This window comes from Bos grunniens, chromosome 13 (assembly GCF_055505025.1).
Source record: "Bos grunniens cultivar Pamir isolate PY7600 chromosome 13, Bosgru_T2T1.0, whole genome shotgun sequence".
NCBI classification, from domain to species: Eukaryota; Metazoa; Chordata; class Mammalia; order Artiodactyla; family Bovidae; genus Bos; species Bos grunniens.
Genome location: NC_141177.1, coordinates 72,536,713 through 72,563,135, shown reverse-complemented (window position 1 = coordinate 72,563,135; position 26,423 = coordinate 72,536,713). Strand labels below are relative to the sequence as shown.

General features: G+C 40.8%; 1 protein-coding gene across 1 annotated transcript in view; it reads left to right on the top strand.

Annotated features, from left to right (window-relative positions):
- The window catches only part of LOC147361219 (ankyrin repeat domain-containing protein 26-like), a 57,582-nt gene extending 40,004 nt beyond the window's left edge, over positions 1-17,578 (top strand). Inside the window, 8 exon segments of the mRNA XM_086335203.1 lie at positions 2,065-2,275; positions 2,977-3,160; positions 6,560-7,516; positions 9,123-9,290; positions 12,340-12,509; positions 13,751-13,979; positions 16,155-16,200; positions 17,358-17,578. Of these exon segments, the coding sequence (XP_086191329.1) occupies positions 2,065-2,275; positions 2,977-3,160; positions 6,560-7,516; positions 9,123-9,290; positions 12,340-12,509; positions 13,751-13,979; positions 16,155-16,200; positions 17,358-17,506 (2,114 nt within the window). The 3' untranslated portion in view covers positions 17,507-17,578.
- Positions 17,579-26,423: the final 8,845 nt, after the last annotated feature.

Here is a 26,423-nt window from a genome sequence, read left to right as displayed (position 1 = left end):
CTCAATCAACAGCAGGTTTTAAAACTTGGGAGATGGGAGTAAGGTGTGAGGGGGGGAAAGTTTGTGCACAAGCCTCCCGCTCCTGAGCCCAGACCTGTGCTCTTAGCTTTCCCCACAGGTGTCCACTTTCCTTCCGGTAGCTGACCGTTCAGCTCTGCCCCCGAGGGGAACACGCCACGGGGAGGAGGCACACGCTCCTCTTCCTGCAGTCCTCGCTCCCGGTGTCGGCTGTCCCGCCACAGCCCCTCAGTCTGCCGCGTGTCCTCTTCCATCTGGACTAAGCAGTGCCCTCCGGGAGCTGGCCGTGCTGCTCAGACCCGCTGTGTGCACGCCGCGTGGACCCCCGAGCAGAGTGGGGGGCGGGTGGCCGGGGGTCTGGGTGGACGCTAAGGCACTTTCCCCTCCACACAGCGGCAGGCGGCCCCGCCGGCGCTCTCCCGAGCAGAGGACCCCAGGCAGGCCGGCTCCCTGTTCAGGCAGCTGGTCGCTGACGAGGAAGACTCGGCCGCACCCTCGCTGTTCAAACTCGGGTGGCTCTCCAGCATGACCAAGTGACGAGGACGCTCCGTCTCTCTAAATAAATACTCTTGCGTTATTTCTCCTAGAAGTGACTCTGCCCCTTTTTTTCTGAGCCACACCAGTCTCTGCGGTGGCCGTGGTGGCACGTGGCCCCCTCGTTCCTGTTGGGGCGGGCATGACATTACACGTAGAGCCAGTGAAGTCCATGCCCCAGAGTTCACAGCAGTCGTGACTCCAGGCCTCAGTTCCTATAGCTTATACTGCATCAGCCTTCACTGGTGCCTTCTCACATGGCAAGGCGGTGGTTTTATTTTTTACCCTTCTTTCTACATGAATTTTAGAATCAGCGTGTCAGTTTCCTAAAATGTCTGCTGGTCTTAATGTTTTCATTTTCCTTCAGTTCAAAATACTTTGTAATTCTTCTTTTCATTACCTCTTTGATCCAAGGGTTATTAGGTCCGTGTGATTTAGTTTCCAAATGTTGAGAGTTTTCCTTCTGTGCTCTTGCTTCTCATGGATGTGTTAGGTGCATCCAGAGGGGGCCTGAGGCTAGGGCTGATTATTTCCTGCCTTGGAGGCCAGACCTTGCTGACTATCCTGTTCATTCTGCTGGTACCTAGGAGTTTTTCCAGCCTGGCTCATGAGAATAGATAGAAGTCCTGGGACTGAGTGAGCACCAGTCACAGGTTCCTATGGTCTTTTCAGATGGTTTCTCCCTGGTCTCAGGTGGTTTCTCCCAGATGGGCGCTGTTTGTTTCTCTGCTGAATACCCGAGGGGCTCCTCCTCAGATCTCCAGGGTCCTTTTTCTCTCTGTCCCACTCTCTCCTCTCTGCGGTTCTGAGCTGTGATTTCTGCCCACTTTGGTTTCACCAGACTGTCAGCTTCATCACCTCCTGTCAGGGAGTCTGGCTGACTCAGCTTCTGTTCCTTCTCCCCATTTTGGGCCCTGGAAATTCTCTCCAGGCGGTGAGCTGGGGCGTTCCTTAGGCTAACCTGGTGTGTTTCCGGGATCATTGTCCTTCACTCCCTGAAGTCCTTTGTCATGAAATCATTGTTTAATGTATTTTGTCAGCGTTGTTTTTGCTCGCTCCACTCAGGAAGGTAAATCAGTAGCTGTTCACTCTGTCTTGGTTAAAAACATATGGCAGCTGGAGACTGTCCACAGGGTTGTTCTTCCTACTCTACTTACTACTTCCTGCTCATCCTTCATTTCTCAGTGTGACAGCTCTTCCCCAGGGAAATCTTTCCTGGACCCAGTCTATGTCAAGTTCTGTTATGTGATCATAGAACTCTCTTTTCTTAGAGTATCTATCTGAGTTCATAATTATTTTATTTGTCTTTCTCTTCTACTAGACTTAAAGCTAAACAAGACCCAGGGACATCTGTTTTATCTGCAGAGCTTAGAATAATGTCTTCCAGTTATAGACACTTAATACTTGTTCAGTGCGTGGATGAGTGAACGTGAAAGGCACAGTCCTTTATACTCAAAAATTACTCACATAATTTTTTTTTTTGTTTCTATCTTTGTTTTCTTCATCATGCAGATTCTGTTAGCTTGTTGAAAATTCAAGATACAATTCTTTCACGTGAAAGATTAGTAGGTTTTCAAAGAAGCCATTGTGAACTACTTAGAGAATTTTACAGAATGAAAAGTAAGGTTCGTGGGCTACAGAAAGAGCTGTCAGAAACCAAAGAAGTAAAGTCACAGTTAGAGCATCAGAAAGTGGAGTGGGAACGAGAGCTCGGCAGCTTGAGGTACTGTACATCTCGCTTTTAAAGAAATACGTGAACTGTTGTTTCCTTTAATACTGCAGAGACGTAGACGTGTTATAAGGACTAACTTATCCTCTAGGATTTTACAGGAGAAAGTGTCACTAGTATTGTGGAGTGTGAAATTCTTGGAAATAATATGGCAGGTTCTTAACAGTGAATGCTTCTAATAACTTAATGTATATTTTTCCAAATCATCATTTTCATGACCATACAGAAGTCCACCATAAGGAAACCCCATTAAATATTTACCAAATTAACTTTCAGTTGCTTTTCACTGTTCTGTATTCTATTTAATACTGCAAGGAACACCTTTTCTATAAATTCATTTCTACCTTTCTAATTATTTTGAATACATTATCTTTAATAATATCATATTATTTGGTTAAAGTATGAGAACTTAAAAAAGGTCTGTGATCTATATTTCTAAACTATTCTTAGCAAAGTTTATATTACTTTACATTCCCACCTGCAGATGTATAAAGTAGCCATTTTCTCAAGAGAAAATGAAAACAATTGTATGCAGTTTTATTCTTAACCCTCTGTCTGCAAACAGTGACCATTATTAAGTGCTTTTCATTGTATTCCCCCACGTTTACTATTTTAAACATTGTAAAGATGGAGCAAAAGTTATTGCAGCAGTGAATAATCTCATGATTTTCTAAGAAGAGCTTTAAATTTGGCAGATTCACCTTAAATCAAAAAGAAGAGAATAGAAGAAATGCCGATATGTTATGTGAAAAAATGAGGGAGCATTTAAGAAGAAAAGAAGACGAATATAGTAAAGAAGTTGAGGTGAAACAGCAACTAGAACTCACTTTCCGAGCAGTAGAAGTGAAACTGAAGGCTGAGAGAAATAATCTGAATCAGGTAGAGTAATCTTTGGTGAAAATTTCAAATTTCTAACACTATTTCATCAATAGTATTTATAATATCCCCTTTTTTTTAAAAAAAAATACCATTTAGTGTTGTACCATTTATTTAGTGTCATTTTGTTTAGTGTTATAGGAAATTTTAGGTTAATTGTTAAAAATAAAAGAAAAGAAATTCAAAATTCCCAAAGTAATAAGGCCAGAAATAAGAATTGTATGATCCTGACATGCTGGGTGCACTTTTTCGAGCAGAGGGAGGAAGAGGTCACGTCAGTAGTTCACACAATAGATCCTGAGAAACCACAGGGTTGAGAATGGTGTAGAAACTGGAGGTTAAGCTCTCAGCCCACCTCAGGCAACAGATCCTTCTGCCTTGAGGGACCATTAGGGACCATCGTGCCTAATTTTACATCAAGTTGCCTCTGGCCTTCAATCTGGCAGGTGGCTGAGGGTCGTGGACCCCCTCCTTCTGTGCCCGTCAGCCCTCTAGGCCACCTGCCCCGTGAACAGCTTAGAGCTGGCTCCAGCTTTCCCAGCTGGGTTCTCCCTCACAGCAGAGTCCTCAAGGACAGGTGTTAACTGGCATCCTCGAGAGGTGCAGGAATTTTTTTCCAGCAGTTGGTAGAAACCAGACACTCTTGAAGTTGGTTGTCCTTCATTCTGCAGAGTTCTCGAGTGGCATCTCAGAGCAGAGGAATTTGCTCCCACACCTGATATCCCTCTCAAACATGGACTGGGTCCCATCCCTGAGGTCCTAGCAGCAGATCTCCCACAACGAAAAGCTCTCGGGAAGAGCTCGGGAAAGTAGTATTTGTAATTCAAATCCATTTGTCTAGAGCAGTCAGGTAGTGACATAGGATGGCCTCATCCAAGGAGAGGCCTTTAATATTTTCCATAGGAATTGATCTCAAATCCTTTGTGACTATCTCGGAGGAGCCAGGACCCTGATTGTGGTTTAGGCAAGGAAGACCGTGTGTGTTCCCCCATCGACTGTGCTACCCGACCAAGTCCCTCTGCTCTGGAGTGAGCGTGTCGGTCACTCCACGCACGTCGTCACCTTCAGTGTCTGAATCAGAGTCCGTTCTTGGCTCCACTGTCATTTCTTTAATATCCTGTCAACGACCTTTTCACATCATGTACTGGTTTTCATTTTGTAAAAACTGTGACATCAGTTATAAAAGCACTTTTGAACACTTTTAAAAAGTTGTTTCTTTAGAACAACTTATAAAAGTGCCCCCCTAACCCCCCACACACACCAAGGCGGGGGCGGGGGGGAAACTCTTGCTACTAATAATAGATATTCTGGGTTTTGGTAATGATTTCACTTTCTCGATTGATCATTAGGTTAGTTTCTCACTTCCCTGATGGTAAGGTGGAAACTATAGGCAGTTCAGAGACCACATTTTGTGTGTCATTCTTCTGCTTGTGAGAAAATGAGCACTCTGTTCTGTGAGTGTCCTGTTTCAGTACAAAGAACTTTTGAAAACAGTGATAGATATGCCATAATATATATTTAGTGATAGTTATTAAGTGTTTTTCATTGTATTTTCCCCGTCTTACTATTTTAGACGTTATGGAGAGATAATGAAAGTTATTGCTGCAGCAAATAATCTCATAGTTTTCTAAGAGCTTTCTAAATTTTACCTTATTTACCATTAGTGTATGTACCATGAATGAAATAGGAAGCTTATTTTGTATTGATGTGTTTGTACTAGAAACATGTGGTTTGATGTAAGAAGACCAGTAGAGTCCAAAGACCTGGCGAAAAGGCTGCAGCTTACTCATATTTTTAACTTTTTCCTTTCCAGAATCATTATAGCTAATGAGTTAATTAATGTTTGTAGAAGTGCTTAATACAGTTGTCAATAGGTGTAATTCTTGTAATTGCCTATTAAAATGTTAGAAGGTAGCATATTCTCAGGGAAAAACTTTTTGTACAAAACGTAGTCTATTTATACAGAGTTAAGGCTCTTACTGTGAAGTAGATGTATAGGAGGTATCAGATGCAGTGTTTATAAACCTAGCAAGTGGTGGTGTTTACTGAATTATAGTTGATTAATAATATTCTGTTAGTTTCAGGTCTACAGCACAGTGATTCAGATATATATGTACATGTGTGCGTGTATATTATATAAATGGGGCTTCCCTGCTGGCTCAGACTGTAAAGAATCTGCCTACAATGCAGGAGACCTGGGTTCAATCCTTGGGTTGGGAAGATCCCCTGGAGAAGATGGAGAAGGCAATGGCACCCCACTCCAATACTCTTGCCTGGAAAATCCCATGGGTGGAGGAGCCTGGTAGGCTGCAGTCCATGGATGGGGTCACTAAGAGTCGGACACGACTGAGCAACTTCACATTCACTTTTCACTTTCATGCATTGGAGAAGGAAATGGCAACCCACTCCAGTGTTCTTGCTTGGAGAATCCCAGGGACGGGGCAGGCTGGTGGGCTGACGTCTATGGGGTCGCACAGAGTCGGACACAACTGAAGCAACTTAGCAGCAGCAGCAGCAGCCTGAAGAAGGAAATGGCTACCCACTCCAGTATTCTTGCCTGGGAAATTCCATGGACAGAGGAGCCTGGCAGGCTATATAGTCTATGGGGTTGCAAGGAGTTGGACATGACTCAGTGACTAATACACATACACAGTCACTCACACACACGCTCACACGTACACACATATTCCGTTTCAGATTCTTCTTGCAGAATATTAAGTGTAGTTCCTTATGTTGTACAGTAGGTCTCTGTTGGTTATTTTATATCTACTAGTGTGTATATGCTAATCCCAACATCCTAATTTATCCCTTCCCCACCCCACTTTCCCCTGTGGTCACCATACGTTTGGTTTCTGTGTCTATGAGTCTCTTTCTGTTGTGTGAATAAGTTCATTTTAGAGTCTACATATAAGCAGTGTGATATAATACTTGGCTTTGTCTGACTTACATCACTTAGGGTGATAAAGTCTAGGTCCATGCCTGTTGCTGCAAATAGCATTATTGCATTCTTTTTTATGGCTTACTAGTTTTCCATTATATAAATATTCCACGTCAGATGCAATTTTTAAGTGTAATCAGGTCTATGAATCTTTTATTTGAAGCCTTCTGGGTTTGTTATAGTTCAGAGAGAAGCCTTTCCAGTTCTGAGCTTGTTGAAAAGTCTCTTGGGATTTCTTTTTGACTTTCATGGATTCGTTGTCTTCCATTAAATTTTTGAACCTTTGGGAATTTATGCTGGTATAAAGTCTGAGGATTGTATTGAACCTTATTTGTTCCTGTTGGAGACACACTTGGTGCAGTCTTTTCATTGTATAAACATACAAGTTAGTCTTTCATTTCAGAGGAAATCATGGAATGTCACTTTACTGAGTACTAGCTAAACATCTCCTTTGTTTCACTTAGGTTTCTGATAGTTGTGAAAAAGCAAAAGACCTGTTGAGCAAAAACCACATGCTGCAGGAGGAAATTGCCATGCTAAGACTGGAGAGAGATGCGCTGAAAAATCAGCACCGGGAAAAGGAAGAGAACTATTTTGAGGACATTGAAATTCTCAAAGTAAAGAATGATGACTTTCAAAAGACAATAAAACTGGATGAGGAAATGTTAACAAAGACTATATCCCACTATACAGGCCAGCTTAATGCTCTGACAGCTGAGAATGCAATGCTAAACTCTAAGCTGGAGAAGGAAAAAGAAAGCAAACAAAGACTGGAAACGGAAGTGGAATCCTACTGTTCCAGACTGGCTGCTGCCTTACATGATCGTGATCAAAGTCAGACATCAAAAAGAGACCTGGAACTTGCCTTTGGGAGAGCAAGAGACGAGTGGTTATGCTTGCAGGACAAAATGAAGTCCGATGTGGCTAATCTAAAAGATAACAACGAGATGCTTTCCCAGCAACTATCTACAGTGGAAAGTAAATTCAATAAGCTGAAAATCAAGCTGCATCACACGAGAGATGATCTTAGAGAAAAGACTTTGATGTTAAAACATGTCCAGAGAGACCTACACCAAGCAGAGGGTCAAAAGCAGGAAATTGAACACGTGTATCGGAACCAACAAGGCAGAGTGAATACATACCTTGGAAAGCAGGAATCCTTAGAGGAGAGATTATTTCAACTCCAGAGTGAAAACATGTTGCTCCGACAGCAACTGAACGATGCGGGAAACAGAGCCGACAGTAGAGAGAAGATGATCATTAGCATCCAAGACCAGTTTCAGCAGATCGTGAGAAAACTTCAGGCCGAACGTGAGAAACAAGGTCTGATGCTGGAGGAACGAAACAAGGAGTTAGTCAAGGAATGTAATCATTTAAAAGAGAGAATGTGTCAGTACGAAAATGAGAAAGCAGAAGGAGAAGTGAGTATCCAGAAGGAGAAGTATCTCAGGCTTCCTGAAAGAAAGTTCAAAGTGATTCTTGATTCTGGGTAAATGTTGAATCTAGTTGAATATAAAAAATACACAGGCTGTGAATCTATGGTCTCTAAACCAGCCTAAAAGCACACCTTGTATCCAGCAAATAAAAATTAGACCGAAGAAATCCTTTACTTTGAATAGGGACATTGTGTTGTTTATGAAATGCTAAGAGATTTAGTTCTAAATTGTTAACGTAGACAGGTACTAGTAATCTACTCTTTATTAAGGTAATAATTTTAATCTTTATGTTACCACATTTCAGTATCATGATGAAGCAGATAAATGAAATGCTCAAACCTGAAATGAATATTTTGAAATGAAGCTTCAGTTACCTGGATTATCTTGATAGTCAATTCCAGGTTTCCCAGAGGCTATATTTTGTATACCGTACTTTGGCTTCAGTAGCTTCTCATAGCTTTTTGTTATATTTGTTGGTACAATTTTATTTTTTATTCATGTCAGTTTGAGTTAATACGGGAAACATTTTAGCCTTGAATCATTTGTTCTTAAAGCCTCTCAACTCTTCAAATGCATCTACTTATCATGAAATCATAATCTGGGACTCAGGTGGTGAACTTTAGCAAAACTATTCTTGATTTAATCTTCCCACTGCTGTTTATGATTTACTTAATATTTTTACAAACAATTTGCTCATAATTCTCATTTTAAGTATCAATTACTATCATTTGAATACAAGCTTGTCCTCTAAAAATGAAGGACGGCAGGATTCGTGAGCAGCAGGAATGGAGTGAGTCAGAGAGAGGGTTGTAGGAGCTGCGGTCTGGACGCAGGTGGAGGCCAGGTTGTCGAGGCTCCTTGAAGGCCATGGGAGCAACCTCATTTTTTAAATTTCATTTTTCTTTCATATTGGAATATGGTTGATTTACAATTTTGTGTTAGTTTCAGATGTACAGGAAACTGATTCAGTTATACACGTATCCATTCTTTTTCAGTTCCTTTTCCCAGGTAGGTGACTACAGAATATTGAGTAGAGTTCCCTGTGCTCTCCAGTAGGTCCTTACAGTTAGCCAAGGGCAAAGGTGGGGAGGAGGGATAAATTAGGAGTTTGGGATTAACATAGACACCCTACTAGGTATAAAAGAGATAAGCAACAAGGGAATGGCCCCATTTTTCTGCTGAGGTAGGAATCTATTGGAAAGATCTGAGCACTGGTTGGAATCTGTGAAGATCTCTGAGTTAATCAAAGCTTCTAGTAAAAAAGGAAAATGTTTCCACAGTGTGGAATTTTCCACCACTTGTCCCACCTACATGCTCATTTCTTTCTGGACGTGAGGTGGTGACACTCTGCAGATTTATTGGGAGGGGCAGGGCGTGGACAGTGGGGCCGCATCCTTTGAGTAACTTAACATCAGGAAGGCTGGAGGGTGGCCCCTTCTGTGTCTGTAACTAGATTCAGTGAGGAGGAAAAAGAAGGTGAGTTGCTGTCTGTGGCGATAGTTTTCAAAGTCCATATGTTGGAGTTATCTGTTATTAACATAACATAATAGTAAAGTGATTTGATAAACTCAGTGACAGAGCATCTTATTAGGCAGTGGTGAGACAACTTCAACAAGAACTGGATGACGCTGTAAAAAAGCAGTCTGTGTCGGAGGCTTCACTGAGGGTCACGTCATGTTATTGTCCTAAGTTAGAAGCTGAGGCACAGGATTTGAAGAACAATTGTAAACTACTACAACCACGTCAAGTCACAAGTCAGGTATGTTTGAAATTGAACGTGTTAACAGTCAATATGCAGGATAAAGTGTTTTAGGACACTCATTTTCATGGTCAGCTTTCTTCTGTAATTTTGTTACAAGTAACTTACTACAATTTTCTTATTATCTTTATAATGCACTCGTTTCTTAAACTCAGACGTTCATCCTGCCATTTGCATTATATTGTTTTTTTCTTGTATTATTTACCCTTAGGAAAGTTGAGAATTGTGCCTCATTATACACACTAGTTGAGAGCCTTTTTTTTCTTTGCAACAATACTTTTTTAAGTGATAACTGTATTACCATGATGAAGCAAGCCAGATTAAAATCAGAGGATAATATTAGTTTAATGGAACGTTCAGAATATTATCATTTCTCATCTTTCCTTTTGTGAATGGCTGTAGAGTTCTGTATATATTTATTTCGTGGATTTCAGAATAACTTCTGCAGAAAAGGTATTATATAAGCCAGGTGAAGTTTAGGCATTGCCTTCTTTCCTTTTCATTTTAAGTATATTGTAAAAGCATGGAGGTATTCAGATGGTGTAGAATACGTACATCCAAACTAGAGAATTAAGAAGATTATCTGGATCCTGCATTGGACTGGATTTTTTTAAAAGCTATTGAGATATAACTGACGTATCATAGAATTCACCCACTCAACATGTGTAGTTCAGTATCTCTTAGAGAGGTGTAACCGGTGGCTACAGTCAATTTTAGAGCATTTCCATCACCCGCTAAAAGAAACCCTGCATCCCTTAGCCGCCACCCATGGCCTCCCATCTCCCTCAGCCCCAGGCAACCCCCAGTCTAATATCTGTCTCTCTAGACATGCCTGTCCTCGGTATTTTATATAAATGGAATCATGCAGTATGCTCCTTTGGGATTAGCTTTGCTCATTTGATGTCATGTTTTCACAGTTCATCCATGTGATAACAAGTATCAGTTCTTCCGTTTCTGTTGGTTGTCACAGTAAGCTAAGCCATGTATCCATCATCACTAGATGCAGCTTTGGGTTGTTTCCGCTTTGGGGCTATTAACAATGTTGTTGTGAACACTGATTTCCATGATTCTGTGTGCACATGTTTTTATTTCCCTGTGGTTGGATCTTATCCTCAGAGTTAGCTGGCTGATTTCACCTTTCCTTGGCCCTTGCTCAGACTGTCCTTTCTGTCTTTACAGTTTCTTTTCCTCTTGGGTAGTCCTTCATTATTTCAGACCTGGCGCCCAGTCTCTCCTCCTTCATGGAGCTTCCCTGACTATCCAGCTCATTGAGCCTTTTCACATCAGTGCTTGTTACCTAGGCTCTGAGGAACAGTTTAGCCCCTGATTTTACACTATTGACATTTCTTCCATGAGGGGGAATCTTGGCTAAGTATACATTGGTGTAACAGGGAATATTTATTGATGTGCACAGCACTTGTCTTGCATAAATGGACAGTAACAAAGGATTACAAGAATGAGGCATTTTTTGTTGTTGCTGTTCAGAAGAATGTGTGGATCATCTCTGTAAACTGTTAGGAAATGGGATTTCTTTAACTTTGCAAATAATTCTGTTTGGAATGCAATTCAAATTAGCAAAACGTCTTTCAGAAAAAGGCTTATGGGATTAGAATCCATATTTACAAGATTTATTAATTAGAGTCTTATTCTCATAGTCTTGTTTTGGAAGGGATTTATTAACTTAGCCCTGCGACGTCACTTCAGTCGTGTCCGACTCTGTGTGACCCCATAGACGGCAGCCCACCAGGCTCCACCGTCCCTGGGATTCTCCAGGCAAGAACACTGGAGTGGGTTGCCATTTCCTTCTCCAATGCATGACAGTACAGTATCCCTCAAACTTCTTTAAAATCCTGGGACATTAAGAGGGGGAGAGGAGTAAGAGACATTCTACTAAGAGGTGACTTGTAGTCATTTTATGGAGGAAAGATAGAAAAATATTATTATAGGACCATAAAAGAGTGTAAAACCAAGTGCAATTGTTGTGTGACAAAGATGACGGTGAAGAACATATTTTGTGACTCTTGGTGGTGAGAACATATTTCTTGATTCTCTGAGTAATCCCTGGTCCTACATTCTACAATACAGATACCATCGTATTTATTTCATCCTGGGTTTGAGTTAGGCTGTGCTCAGTCCACTTTCTTCACTAGCAAACAGTATCCTTTTATTCTTAAAGACTGATGATTTTCCAGCAGAGCTGGAAACTGCATCTTCAAAAGGTCTGCACCTGGATGCAAAAAATCAAGTTTTTCAACAGGAGTTATTATCTATGAAACTAGTGCAAAAGAAATGTAAAAAACTAGAGAGAAGAGAAAGAAGTTGGGGCAAGAAGTAGTGACCCTCAGAAGTCATATAGAAGTGAATATGATAGAACACGGTCAAGTAGAGCAATATCAACAGGAGAGTGAAGAAAGAGCGAGACAGGATCTCGTAGAGAAATTAAGAGAAGTCACCATGTTTTGCAGATTACTTTGTTGGTCTGTCCTGTGCTTGAGTTCACTCTCCCTGCACAGTACATTTTGGATGTATGCAGCGTAGGTGTTTCTTCTGCCTCCCTTAGAGCAGTTAGTTTTGTAGATTTCTGGAAGGAAGGGGGGCGCTTGTTTTCCCTTTTAATATTTCCGTTTCCATCACAGTTATCACTAAATTGACCTTTCAGAATGATTCTCACTAGAGAATCCTTTTACTTATAAGACCAATTGGTAAAAAACAAGACATTAGGAAGAAAAGAAAATATTGTGGTTTAGAACTGGTACCATCCTCTTGAATTATTATCTTGTTCAATTTTTAAAATTTTAAGTTGATCCTCTTATTCTTTGAATTATCAGATTATATAAGTACTACTGTAACAGTGATTCCACTTTAATTTTATAATTCAGATTTAATTCACTTCACATTAACAATAATTGTTTTAAACTTCCGCTCTCTCTCTTTTTTTTTCACCTTTGAAATCGCTCTCTGAATCACTGACTCAAAACTAAAGGGAATAAATGTAATTTTCCAGGTTAATGATTATTTTAAAAATGTTATGTTTTTCAATTTGCCTTAGACACAAGCTGGATTTCAACAGATGGAAGTCAGAATTAAAGACTTGGAATCTGAACTCTCCAAAATGAAAAGTTTGCAAGAAGATTCTAATAAAGCAGAGTTGGAAAAATATAAGCAACTCTACCTAGTAGAATGTGAACTTATAAAGTCATTGGAAGATAAACTAGACAAGTAAGTCAAAACACAGAATCACAGAAACGAAATTTAGTTCATTGATTTGTCTCTAAGACTAATTTTTATAGAGTGGGGCATGAGATTCGTAGGAAGGGAAAGCTAACTAGCTGGCTACTGCTAAGGGGGTGCCCTAAGACCGACTGTTACCACTGTGTCAAGGCTTCCCGCACTATGTACAGGCGTGCTTATGAAATAGGGGAAATGAACACATGGGTTAGACGCAGGTTAAGTCACAAAGTGGCTAAAAGTAATGTAGTGACCCAACTGAGGGGTGTGGAGGATGGAAAGGGCAGATCCCACCGGCAGTGCCCAGTCCAGGCTTCCCCACTATCTGAAAGCAGAGCGCTCCTAGGAAGCCTTTCATAAGCCAAAGCAGCATAAAGCAAAGAAGCAGGGACCTGAGGACACATTCTGCTGGTCGATACATAAAATGAATATGCACAAGTGAAGCACAGGTGCTCCCAGACGGGGCTTAGGGCTGTGGCGACTTGATGCTGAGATGTGGGGTGTGGCTTCCCGGGAAGGAGCTCAGTGGGGCCAGTCTCCCTGCTTGGGGAGCACGATGCCTCTCACTGTAAAACGTACACTGAACACTGTTTAGAGTTTTGGCTTTTTAAATGAGACCAGAAATTGTCTTCAGATTTTTTTATTTTTTTGATCATCAAAAACAGATATTGACATAGGCCCTTTGTAGAAGTGAAGTAACATAAAGTGAACTTTGGAAAAGCAGGGGATACTTGTAATTGTTCCTGGGGCTGTTTTAGCTCTTTTCAGCCTTAGCCTTTGACTTTCTCGTCCTCCCTTGAGATTGTGGCTCTAGGTGATTCCTCAGAGCCAAAAGCTGAATTTCTCTGAGGTCATGAGTGAAACATGTATACAAGGGTGGTGAAAGGAATCACTTGAACGTGGCTTTGTGGCATGGGGTGTTTCTTCATCCCTGAACTGTTTCCTGGAGGCAGGTTTGTCCCAGAGGCAGCAGGTGTCCGTGTGAGGCCACCTCCCTTTCTCTCTGATGCCCTTTCTCTCCTCTCCCAACTGTGCCTTGTTACTTGAGGAGCCCCAGACACATGTGTACTTCTTTAGAGCAAGATTACAACTGTTATTGTTTATAGGAGGTCTGCTCTGTGTTTTCAGTGTTCAAATAATTTAATGGGAATTCCATTTACTATATGGCAACTTAAAAAATGCAGATAATTTATGAAAACATGAATGAAATTGGTGTTTTCCATCTTACCCAGGACTCACCAGAGGCTGGCAGTGGTCAGCGCCAAACTTCAGGTGGAGAAGCAGCAGAACAGATCTTTCTTCAACACTGTTAGCACGAGGCCAGTCCTGGAGCCCCCTTGTGTTGGAAATTTCAATAATCCTTTAGTGCTCAACGGAAATCTTACTCCAAGAGCAAACTTAAGGTTTTCTACCTCAATTCCGCGCCCTTCGAATAATAGCATGGAGACTTACTTGACCAAGGTTAGTTCTATTATCTTTTTTCCACTGGGTTTCAGATTTCTGATATTAATGATCCTTGTTTGTAATTTGGTGAACTTCTGAGTTATTTATTTGACTTATGCACACTAAGTAAAAGCTGTCATTAACTGTGCTAATCAAGGAAACATTTAATGATTTTTTTGGTCCTAGATCTCTCGTTTTTAAGAGATACTTTTTAAATTTCTTGAAAAGCTGCATTGAAATTCTACTTTAGAAATGAAATCTTATTGCCTAGTAACTGAAAGTATACTTTAAAATGTTTGACTTTCTAATTGATTTCACTTTGGCAGTGGTTCATAATCATTTCTGAGCTTTGCTGCACCCACCGCGGTTTATCTACCCCTAAGCATAAGTGAAAAGGCAATGGCACCCCACTCCAGTACTCTTGCCTGGAAAATCCCATGGACAGAGGAGCCTGGTAGGCTGCAGTCCATGGAGTCTCAAAGAGTCGGACATGACTGAGCGACTTCACTTTCACTTTTCACTTTCATGCATTGGAGAAGGAAATGGCAAACCACTCCAGTGTTCTTGCCTGGAGAATCCCAGGGAGTGGGGAGCCTGGTGGGCTGCCCTCTATGGGGTCGCATAGAGTTGGACATGACTGAAGTGACTTAGCAGCAGCAGCAGACAGTAAAGAGAGATCTGTTGCGTGTTTTAAATTTTGTTCTAAATAACCCAAAATGTGGATAATTCATTGTTGACTGATTTTAGTTAACCAGGTTTTATCTGGAGAAAATGAACACCCTTTTAAGGACGAATCTCTTCAGTTTTGGCCTGCTTGATTCAAATAAAGATTTTTTCCTTCCAGTTCTCTGTCCTGTTTTTAAAAAATATTTATCCTTTCTAAATTAACTATATCAACTGCTACAAATAGGAGTTTGATATTGATTTATTCTTATTTATGCATTTAAAGTGCATAATTTAGTTAGAAAGTCATGTCATGCCGCAAGCATTGTTCAATTATATAGGAAGGATTTATATATTCATTTTGTCTATGTTATAGTTAAAAATCTATGTGTTTTTTCTTTACCTGAGAAAGTAGCTGGCCCAGGACTCAGTAAGAATGCCATTGGCTTTGTTACTTCTTTTGTAGAGTTAGGAACTTTGAGTAAATCAATGAGTCTCATACCTTACAAAAGTTTTTTCTGCAAAGATGATTTGGGAGAATGGCATTGAAACATGAATAATATCATATATGAAACGAGTCGCCAGTCCAGGTTTGATGCACGATACTGGATGCTTGGGGCTGGTGCACTGGGACGACCCAGAGGGATGGTACGTGGAGGGGGGAAGGAGGAGGGTTCAGGATAGGGAACACATGTATACCTGTGGCGGATGCATGTTGATATAGGGCAAAACCAATACAATATTATAAAGTTAAAAATAAAATAAAATATATTAAAAAAAAAAGAAAACAACCTTTCTTCTAAAAAAAACTTCTGCGTGGAACCGTGTTACATAAAGTGGAGACAAGTATAGAACCGTTTAGCTAAAGAGTGGGCAGAGCCCCTGCAGCTGTGACTTCTCTGTTCCTCAACCCTGCAGCGACCCCTGGGGGACCTTCCCCTTCTGTGGGACGTAGTTCGGAAACTAACACTGATGAGAGAATCCTTCTCGCTAAACGTCTTCAGAATTGAGTCTTGCTGGCACGTTGTTTTCTTGTATATAATTTTCTCACCTTTCTTTGTTTTTGTAAAATGGAAAAGTTTAAAGAAAATCACAGATGTGTTCTCCTTATTAACATTCGACTCAAACTACTTCCTCTATTTGAACAGGATCCTCACCTAGAAATCAAAATAAAGTCTCGGAAGTACATATTTAGGCCAGGAGCTTTTAGGGGAGAAGATAGTAATCTTGTGGGTCATTCCGAGGATTATGGGTCATTCCCTAATTCTTTGAAATTATGTGTACTTGATAGACTGATATTTATTGTACTTTTTATCAGATTAATCTAAATAGCATTCCATATATATGTTCTGTGTTATCTATAAGCAGAATAAGTAGGAATTCATTTTCTTTTATTTGTGTGATTTTTTTTCTACTGAGGTAGTCTTCAGGTTAGGTCTAGTCTCTAAAAGTATTATTTAAAAGTCACATTTAATAAGTTATAAACATATAACTTGTTTATCTTAAAGATAAATATTTGACTTATTTCAGATGCGGCGGGAGTTGGACAGGAGTATAGCTAGAGCACTAAGAGAAGGTATGTTGCCAAAATGTATGAATTAAATTTAGACATTGATTTCAGAAATACACTGTAAACAATAAATGGCGTCTCTTTCCATTGTTTGGATAACAGATGCTGTGTTAAATATTGTTTTATATACATAGCTAATGAAAAATGTGAAAGCGTGAGCAGTCATAGTGAAAAATATCCTTCTTCATTTATTCATCATGTACCATAGCTTGAGAAACAGTCTCTGAAGGTCTGTGTATTTCTTTTTATTTCTAGCTGTATCCTTTCTCTATTTCCTCCATCCCTGTGGAGCTGTCTTCCTACACCCTGACACGATTCTCAGAAAACGTGCCTCTCATCAGCCTCTCAAGTGTCTGGTAGTGGTTAAGGCTAGGAAACCCAGACTCGAGCAGTCACATTTGTGTAGCTGTCACTTGGTGGGTGACTTTAAAATTTCTCTGTCACTAGATACGTCACCAGTTTATCTTTTACCCTCGGGAAATGCTCCAAACACCCACGTCAGTTTGGGTCCTGCCAAAGTAGTTGGCCTTATCTCTTTACCAGCTTACTCTGCCGCTTAGCTCTGCATCTAACCAGCCAGACTGTGTAGGATCCCACAGATTCGCTTGCTCACCTCCGGTCTCTGTACGGGCTTCTCCCCTCCGTCTCTTGCACTTTTTCCCGTCCTTCAGGTAGCTACATACATATCACCTCCACCAGAAAGCTGGCAGTATTGACACAAAGCTGGCTTCCCCTCCTGAGTGTTCCTTGTGCCGTCTTTTATATCTTAGTATTTGTGACTCTGTATGGAAACTGCCTGTTTGTCTGTTTTTCCAATTTGGGGCATATCATTTTTCAGCGTGGACTGGGTCACCTTCATCTTGTAATTCCAGCGCTTGTCACAGAACCTTTGCATGAATACATGACTATTCATCATTTCACTCAATTGCATGAGTACATGAATGAAGAATGAGAAAACCAGGAGCTCTGATACTCAGCCCCACATGCGACCATAAGCAGATTAGAAAATTGTACTCTTGATTAGTATTTTGTGTTGTGTCATCTATAGATATATTTCATTTTTCAGAATACTAGGAAAGGTCTCAGGGTTTTTTGTTTGTTTACGAATCTTAGTTAACCCAGGTGTTTTAGGTAAAGAATATAATTCTTTCCTTTTCTTTCAGTTGATCCTCAGTTTGCATCTGATGCCTTTAGAGTGTCTTCTCGAGGATCTACAGATGGGTCAAATGTGTGTGATGACCTACTTTTGTAAACAGAAGAACAAGATATACAGATTTGCAAGGAAAAATACATGATTCAGAAAGATAAATAGTAAAAGTTTCTCTACTGGACCATTTCCATGCCATTTTGTTGTTTCCCATTAAACATGATGAGAAAATCTTTATTAAAGGAAAATATTTTTGTATTATGTGTGTATGATGAAAATTTATATAGCATTTTAAGTGATGTTTCTCTGCATCTAACTTAGTTTTTAGCAGATTTAAACATCAGCACTGTTGAGTTTTCCATATTCTAAGTGATAGTGTTAGTCACTCAATCGTGTCTGACTCTGTGCGACCCCAGGGACTGTAGCCCACCAGGTTCCTCTGTCCATGGAATTCTCCAGGCTAGAATACTGGAGTGGGGAGCCATTCCCTTCTCCAGGGGATCTTCCAGACCGTGGGATCAAACTTGGGTCACGTGCATTGCAGGTGGATTCTTTACCATTTGTGCCACCAGGGATGCCCTTTACAAACTCACACTGAGCCCTAATACCAGCTGTTTAAACAGCACCCAAAGACCCAGACTTGTCTTTAATTTTTAGTGGTGTTGATTGATAGCTTTTTTATATTTTCCAGTTTTTATCACTATATATAGACCTAAAGATTTAGATACTGCTGTATGGCTTCCGTCAATGTTTTGATGTATTACAGTTGTTAATAGTGGCATAAAACTTGCTATATATAACTTTAAACACAGATTCATAGGCGTTTTCTCATGGAGAAATAAGATTTGCCTGAGTTTTTGCCTTTTAAATGAATTAACTTTTTATAATTTTTGTTTTTAATTAGAGGATAATTACTTTACAATATTGTGATGGTTCCTGCCAAACATTGACCTGAATTGGCATAGGTATGCGTATGGCCCCTGCCTCTTGAACCTCCCTCCCACGTCCCTCCCCATTCCACCCCTCTAGGTTGTCACAAAGCACCAACTTTGGGTTCCCTGCATCATACCACAAATTCCAAAAAGACACATGTACCCCAGTGTTCACTGCAGCACTACTTACAGTAGCTAGGACATGGAAGTAACCTAGATGTCCATCAACAGATGAATGGAGAAAGAAGCTGTGTATTATTCAACTATAGAAAGGAATGCTTTTGAGTCAGTTTTAATTGACTTGATTTACTTTTGGAGACAGTGTTAAAATTAGAGAAAGTTCCTCTCGATAAATAAGATTTGCCTAAGACTTTTCACCTTATCTTTACCTATCTACCAATCTATCTATTTTTGCTTTGCTTTTTGGAAAAAGTCTTAGAAGACTTTTTTTTTGGAGAAAGCACCAGACAAACAGACATTATCACAAAAGTCCCCTAACTCCCATATATCCTCCTAAGGTACCATTTATCCTTCCTAAATGTTATTTGTTCTCCCATAAGTGCCTCGCTCAAGTCACCTGTTATTCAGAAGATGCCTTTTTCTCCTACTCCCTATCATTTATGAAGTAGTATATCAACTCCCAGTAATTCCATTAATGCTGAAGAAGCTGACATTGAACGCTCTATGAAGACCTACAAGACCTTCTGGAGCTAACACCCAAAAGAGATGTCCTTTTCATTGTAGGGGACTGGAATGAAAAAATAGGAAGTCACGAGATACCTGGAGTAATAAGCAAATTTGGCCTGGGAGTCCAAAATGAAGCCGGGCAAAGGCTAACAGAGTTTTGCCAAGGGAGCGCACTGGTCATAGCAAACACCCTCTTCCACCTACACAAGACAAGATTCTACACATGGACATCACCGGATGGTCAATACTGAAATCAGGTTGATTACATTCTTTGCAGCCATTCAGGTATGACCTAAATCAAATCCCTTATGATTATACAGTAGAAGTGACAAATAGATTTAAGGGATTAGATCCGATAGAGTGCCTGAAGAACAATGGACAGAGGTTCATGACATTGTACAGGAGGCAGTGATCAAGACCATCCCCAAAAGAAAGATATGCAAAAAGGCAAAATGGTTGTCTGAGGAGGGCTTACAAATAGCTGAGAAAAGAAGAGAAGCTAAAGGCAAAGGAAAAAAGGAAAGATATACCCTCCTCAATACCAAGTTCCAAAGAATAGCAAGGAGAGATAGGAAAGTCTTCCTCAGTGATCAGTGCAAAGAAATAGAGGAAAACAATAGAATAGGAAAGACTAGAGATTTCTTCAAGAAAATTAGAGATACCAAAGAAACATTTCATGCAAAGATGGGTGCAATAAAGGACAGAAATGGTATGGACCTAACAGAAGCAGCAGGTATTATGAAGAGGTGGCAAAAATGCACAGAAGAACTGTACAAAAAAAGATCTTCATGACCCAGATAACCACAAAGGTGTGATCACTCATCTAGAGCCGGACATCCTGGAATGTGAAGTCATGGCCTTAGGAAGCATCACTACGAACAAAGCTAGTGGAGGCGATGAAATTCCGGTTGAGCTATTTCAAATCCTAAAATATGATGCTATTACAGTGCTGCACTCAATATGTCAGCAAATTTGGAAAACTCAGCAGTGGCCACAGGACTGGAAAAAGGTCCGTTTTCATTCCAGTCCCAAAGAAAGGCAATGCCAAAGCATGTTCGAACTACCGCACAATTGCACTCATCTCACGCGCTAGCAAAGTAATCCTCAAAATTCTCCAGGCCAGGTTTCAACAGTATGTGAACCTTGAACTTCCAGATGTTCAAGCTGGATTTAGAAAAAGCAGAGGAACTAGAGATCAAATTGCCAACATTCAGTGGATCATCAAAAAAACAAGAGAGTTCCAAAAAAACATCTACTTCTGCTTTATTGACTACACCAAAGCATTTGACTGTGTAGATCAAAAAAAAACTCTGGAAAATTCTTAAAGAGATGGGAATACCCGATCACCTGACCTGCATCTAAGAAACCTGTATGCAGGTCAAGAAACAATAACTGGACATGGAACAACAGACTGGTTCCAAATCAGGAAAGGAGTACGTCAAGGCTGTTTATTGTCACCCTGCTTATTTAACTTATATGCAGAGTACATCATACTAAATGCTGGGCTGGATGAAGCACAAGCTGAAATCAAGATTGCTGGGAAAATATCAATAATCTCAGATATGCATATGACACTGCCCTTATGGCAGAAAGTGAAGAAAAACTAAAGAGCATCTTGATGAAAGTGAAAGAGAAGAGTGAAAAAGTTGGCTTAAAACTCAACATTCAGTTTGCATTCCCACCAGCAGTGTAAGAGGGTTCCCTTTTCTCCACACCCTCTCCAGCATTTATTGCTTGTAGACTTTTGGATAGCAGCCATTCTGACTGGCGTGAAATGGTACCTCATAGTGGTTTTGATTTGCATTTCTCTGATAATGAGTGATGTTGAGCATCTTTTCATGTGTTTGTTAGCCATCTGTATGTCTTCTTTGGAGAAATGTCTATTTAGTTCTTTGGCCCATTTTTTGATTGGGTCATTTATTTTTCTGGAGTTGAGCTGTAGGAGTTGCTTGTATATTTTTGAGATTAGTTGTTCGTCAGTTGCTTCATTTGCTATTATTTTCTCCCATTCTTAAGGCTGTCTTTTCACCTTGCTTATAGTTTCCTTTGTTGTGCAAAAGCTTTTAAGTTTAATTAGGTCCCATACAGTGTGGAGATTCCTTAAAAAACTGGAAATAGAACTGCTGTATGGTCCAGCAATCCCACTGCTGGGCATACACACTGAGGAAACCAGAGGGGAAAGAGACACGTGTACCTAGATGTCCATCAGCAGATGAATGGATAAGAAAGCTGTGGTACATATACACAATGGAGTATTACTCAGCCATTAAAAAGAATACATTTGAATCAGTTCTAATGAGGTGGATGAAACTGGAGCCTATTATACAGAGTGAAGTAAGCCAGAAAGAAAAACACCAATACAGTATACTAATGCATATATATGGAATTTAGAAAGATGGTAACAATAACCCTGTGTACGAGACAGCAAAAGAGACACTGATGTATAGAAGTCTTATGCACTCTGTGGGAGAGGGAGAGGGTGGGAAGATTTGGGAGAATGGCATTGAAACATGTATAATATCATGTATGAAATGAGTCGCCAGTCCAGGTTCGATGCACGATACTGGATGCTTGGGGCTGGTGCACTGGGACGACCCAGAGGGATGGTATGGGGAGGGAGGAGGGAGGAGGGTTCAGGATGGGGAACACATGTATACCTGTGGTGGATTCATTTCAATATTTGGCAAAACTAATACAATATTTTAAAGTTTAAAAATAAAATAATTACGAATAAAAAAATAAAATAAAAACTAAAAAACACAAAAAACTCAACATTCAGTAAACTAAGATAGCATTTGGTCCCATCACTTCACTGCAAATAGATGGAGAAACAATGGAAACAGTAAAAGACTTTATCTTTTTGGGCTCCAAAATCTCTGCAGATGGTGACTGCAGCCATGAAATTAAAAGATGCTTGCTCCTTGGAAGAAAATATATGACCAACCTCGACAGCATATTAAAAAGCAGAGACATTACTTTGCCAACAAAGGTCCGTCTGGTCAAAGCTATGGTTTTTCCAGTGGTGATGTATGTATGTGAGAGTTGGACTGAAAAGAAAGCTGAGCACCGAAGTATTGATGTTTTGAACTGTGGTGTTGGAGAAGACTCTTGAGAGTTCCTTGGACTGCAAGGAGATCCAACAAATCAATCCTAAAGGAAATCAGTCCTGAATATTCATTGGAAGGACTGATAGTGAAGCTGAAACTCCAATACTTTGGCCATCTGATTTGAGGAACTGACTAACTGGAAAAGACCCTGATGCTGGGAAAGATTGAAGGTGGGAGGAAAAGGGGATGAGAGATGAGATGGTTAGATGGCATCACTGACTCGATGCACATGAGTTTGAATAAGTTCCGGGAGTTGGTGATGGACAGCGAAGCCTGGCGTGCCGCAGTCCGTGGGGTCGCAAAGAGTCAGACACGGCTGAGCTACTGAACTGAACTGACTGCTACCAACCCCCAGTTGTAGTCACCCCTTACAGTCACATTTCTTTGTGAACCTCTGCATGTTATTGTTTTGTTGCTCAGTCGTGTCCAATTCTTTATGACCCCATGGACTGCAACACGCCTTGCTTCCCTGTCCTTCACCATCTCCCAGAGTTCGCTTAAACTCACGTCCATCGAATCAAACATGCCATCTAATCATCTCATCTTCTGTCACCCCCTTCTTTCCAGCTCTCAGTCTTTCGCAGCATCAGGGTCTTTTACAATAAGTTGATTCTTCGCATCAAGTGGCCAAAGTATTGGAGCTTCAGCATCAGTCTTTCCAATGAATATTCAGGGTTGATTTCTTTTAGATTGACTGGTTTGTTCTCCTTGCTGTCCAAGGGACTCTCAAGAATCTTCTCCAGCACCACAGTTTGAAAGCATCAGTTCTTCAGCACTCAGCCTTCTTTATGGTCCAACTCACACATGTGTACATGACTCCTGGAAAGCTTGAATCTTTTGGAGATTAAATCCCCTGTCAGTTGCATCATTTGCAAATATTGTCCCCCATTCTGTGGGTTTTCTTCTCTCTTGTTTACGATATCCTGTGCTGTACAAAAGCTTGTAAGTTTAATGAGGTCCCATGTGCTTATTTTTGTTTTTATTTTCGTTACTCTTAGAGGTGGGTCAAAAAAGATATTGCTATAGTTTGTGGCAGAGAGTGTTCTGCCTATGTTCTCGTTTAAGAGTTTTATAATGTCTATCCTTACATTTTGGTCTGTAATCCATTTTGAGTTTGTTTCTGTGGATGGTGTTAGGGAGTGTTCTGATTTCATTCTTATACGTGTAGCTGTCCAGTTTTCTCAGCACTGCTTATTGAGGAGGCTGTCTTTTCTCCACTGTATAGTCCTGCTCCCTTTGATTGCTATAGCTTGTAGTATACTCTGAAGTCAGGGAGCCTGATCCTGTCAGCTCCTGCTCTTCTTTCTCAAGATTGTTTTGGCTCTTCAGGGTGTTTTGTATTTCCACACACATGTAAAATGTTTTGTTCTAGTTCTATGAGAAACACCATTGGTAATTTGATACAAATTGCATTGAGTCAGTAGATTGCTTTGGGTAGTATAGTTATTTTGACAGCAGGAAACAGTTTATTCAGAGTGGTTCTAGGTATGTGGTGGCCGCCTTGAATTAAATCAGATTCAATCAGATTCATTAAATCAGATCTGATTTTCCCAGCCTATGGCTCTTTGTGTCCTGCAGAAGGCGCCAAATGACTGGCCAGAGCTCTGATGCTTTGGAAAACGTGAAATGTAATTTTAAAAGGCCAGCATCTTAAAGCATTCAGTGATCTGTCTGCGACCCTTCCCTTTGCTTCATTTTAGTGTGGCGTGGGTCAAAATGAGAAGCAGACAGGAAAATGGTTGCCTCTCCTGGCATGTGGTAACATTGTGGAATATGGAAATGTGAGTCAAACACAGAGACAGCCCCGTCAAACAGCACCTAAACACAGAGGACGGGAGTGTGTCCTTGGTCTTCTGAAAAGATTATACAGTAAAGAATGGAAGTGATGAAACATGCTTCAGAAACAAGGTAAAGAGAAAACATTTTAGAAAAAACCTATAAAAAGAATAAAAAGTTGTAGATGAAAGAGAGAGGAGAGCTCAAGGGAGCATGAGACCAGGGAAGGTGGATGAAAGTACTGACATGGGAGCTCCCGGAGGCAAGATCCTAGTCCTCTATTTCTTGCAGTTATAATAATAATAAGTGAATTTCAGATGAATATCATAGTAGTGGACAAGAGAAAATACGCCAGGTCATCTGAAACCAATGGAATTCTTTATTTCAAGGGACTCTATATAATTTTTATATATTATATTTTACATATATCTTTCAGACTGCATTGTGTGTGTGTGTGTGTGTGTGTGTGTGTGTGTATATATATGTCTGCTGCTGCTCCTGCTAAGTCACTTCAGTTGTGTCCGACTCTGTGCAACCCCATAGACGGCAGCCCACCAGCCTCCCCCATCCCTGGGATTCTCCAGGCAAGAACACTGGAGTGGGTTGCCATTTCCTTCCCCAAAGCATGAAAGTGAAGAGTGAAAGTGAAGTCGTTCAGTCGTGTCCAACTCTTCGCGACCCCATGGACTGCAGCCTACCAGGCTCCTCCATCCAAGGGATTTTCCAGGCAAGAGTACTGGAGTGGGGTGCCATCACCTTCTCCATATATCTATGTCTATATATATATATATGACAATGTCAGGTGCTAAGTTTCAAATTTTCAGTGATACCAAAGAGAATGTTGCAGGAATTTAGGAGGAAGTTGCGTGGCTATGCACTACTGTGGTCGGGAGAGAAGGACAGCAGCTCTGGGAGGGGCTGGGACATGGCCTGGGCCCTGACTGATGGGAAGTGAACAGGATATTTGAGATGAATGAACAGAATTCACTTCCTATGCCAGTTGTTAAGCAAGGGCATTATGAACATCCATAAATCTAAAGAGTGGAAAAACATGGCCAGAGATTAAAAGAATAATCTTGCTAACTACCTTCAGAGGGGTTATAGTGGATGAGAAGCCACAAGTTCCTGGTTCAGCAACATCATCTCAGTGCTTTTTCAGTGTTCTGGTGCCAATAGCACCATTTTTTAAAAAAGTTTAATAAGTTAACAAATGATGGGAAAGCTTGACATGACATTTATTATATATATAATATATGTATCATATTGTATATATATCCTGCTTGATGCTTTAAAAAGTTAAAATTATGATCATAAGATACATGAAGGGTATAGACAATTAGCATCTTAAGACCAGTATCAGGACTATTTGAAACCAGAGGAGGAAGATTAGCCTCATTAAAAGTTACTTCTTATTTAATAAAGAGAGCTATATTCCTCAAGACTTACACTTAGACATATTGATTATTTTTAGCTATGTTTTCGGAGAAGGCAATGGCACCCCACTCCAGTACTTCTGCCTGGAAAATCCCGTGGACGGAGGGGCCTGGTAGGCTGCATTCCATGGGGTCACCAAGAGTTGGACACAACTGAGCGACTTCACTTTCACTTTTCACTTTCATGCATTGGAGAAGGAAATGGCAACCCACTCCAGTGTCCTTGCCTGGAGAATCCCAGGGACGGGGGAGCCTGGTGGGCTGCCGTCTATGGGGTCGCACAGAGTCAGACACGACTGAAGCGACTTAGCAGCAGCAGCAGCAGCAGCTATATTTTGCCTATCTCATTACATGAAAGAAATTTTAATCTAGATACTTTGTTTTCTTTACCCAGCTCTTCTTCCCCATCCCTCTTTCAAAGCATTAAAAGCAAAATACTTAAGCTGATTTTGTCCAGGAATTTTCACCATGCATGTAGAGTATCCTGCTCGTGGCCTCCCTGTGTGGTGTTTATTCCCTGGTACTTTACTGGCAGGTTTCTCTGAACCTTAATGTCTAGAACCCATGACCTGAAGTGCTGAGAGATCTCCCCCTTCAGTTCAGTTGCTCAGCTGTGTCCAGCTGTTTGCGACCCCATGGACTGCAGCACGCCAGGCCTCCCTGTCCATCACCAACTCCTGGAGTTTACTCAAACTCATGTCCATTGAGTCGGTCATGCCATCCAACCATCTCATCCTCTGTCGTCCCCTTCTCCTCTCTCCTTCAATCTTTCTCAGCATCAGGGTCTTTTCCAATGAGTCACTACTTCACATCAGGTGGCCAAAGTATTGGAGTTTCAGCTTCACTATCAGTCCTTCCAATGAATATTCAGGACTGATTTCCCTTAGGACAGACTGGTTTGATCTCCTTGCAGTCCAAGGGACTCTCAAGAGTCTTCTCCAACACCACAGTTCAAAAGCATCAATTCTTCAGTGCTCAGCTTTCTTTATAGTCCAACTCTCACATCCACACATGACTACTGGAAATACATAGCTTTGACTAGACGGACCTTTGTTGGCAAAGTAATGTCTCTGCTTTTTAATAGGCTCTCTAGGTTGATCATAACTTTTCTTCCAAGGAGCAAGTGTCTTTTGATTTCATGGATGCA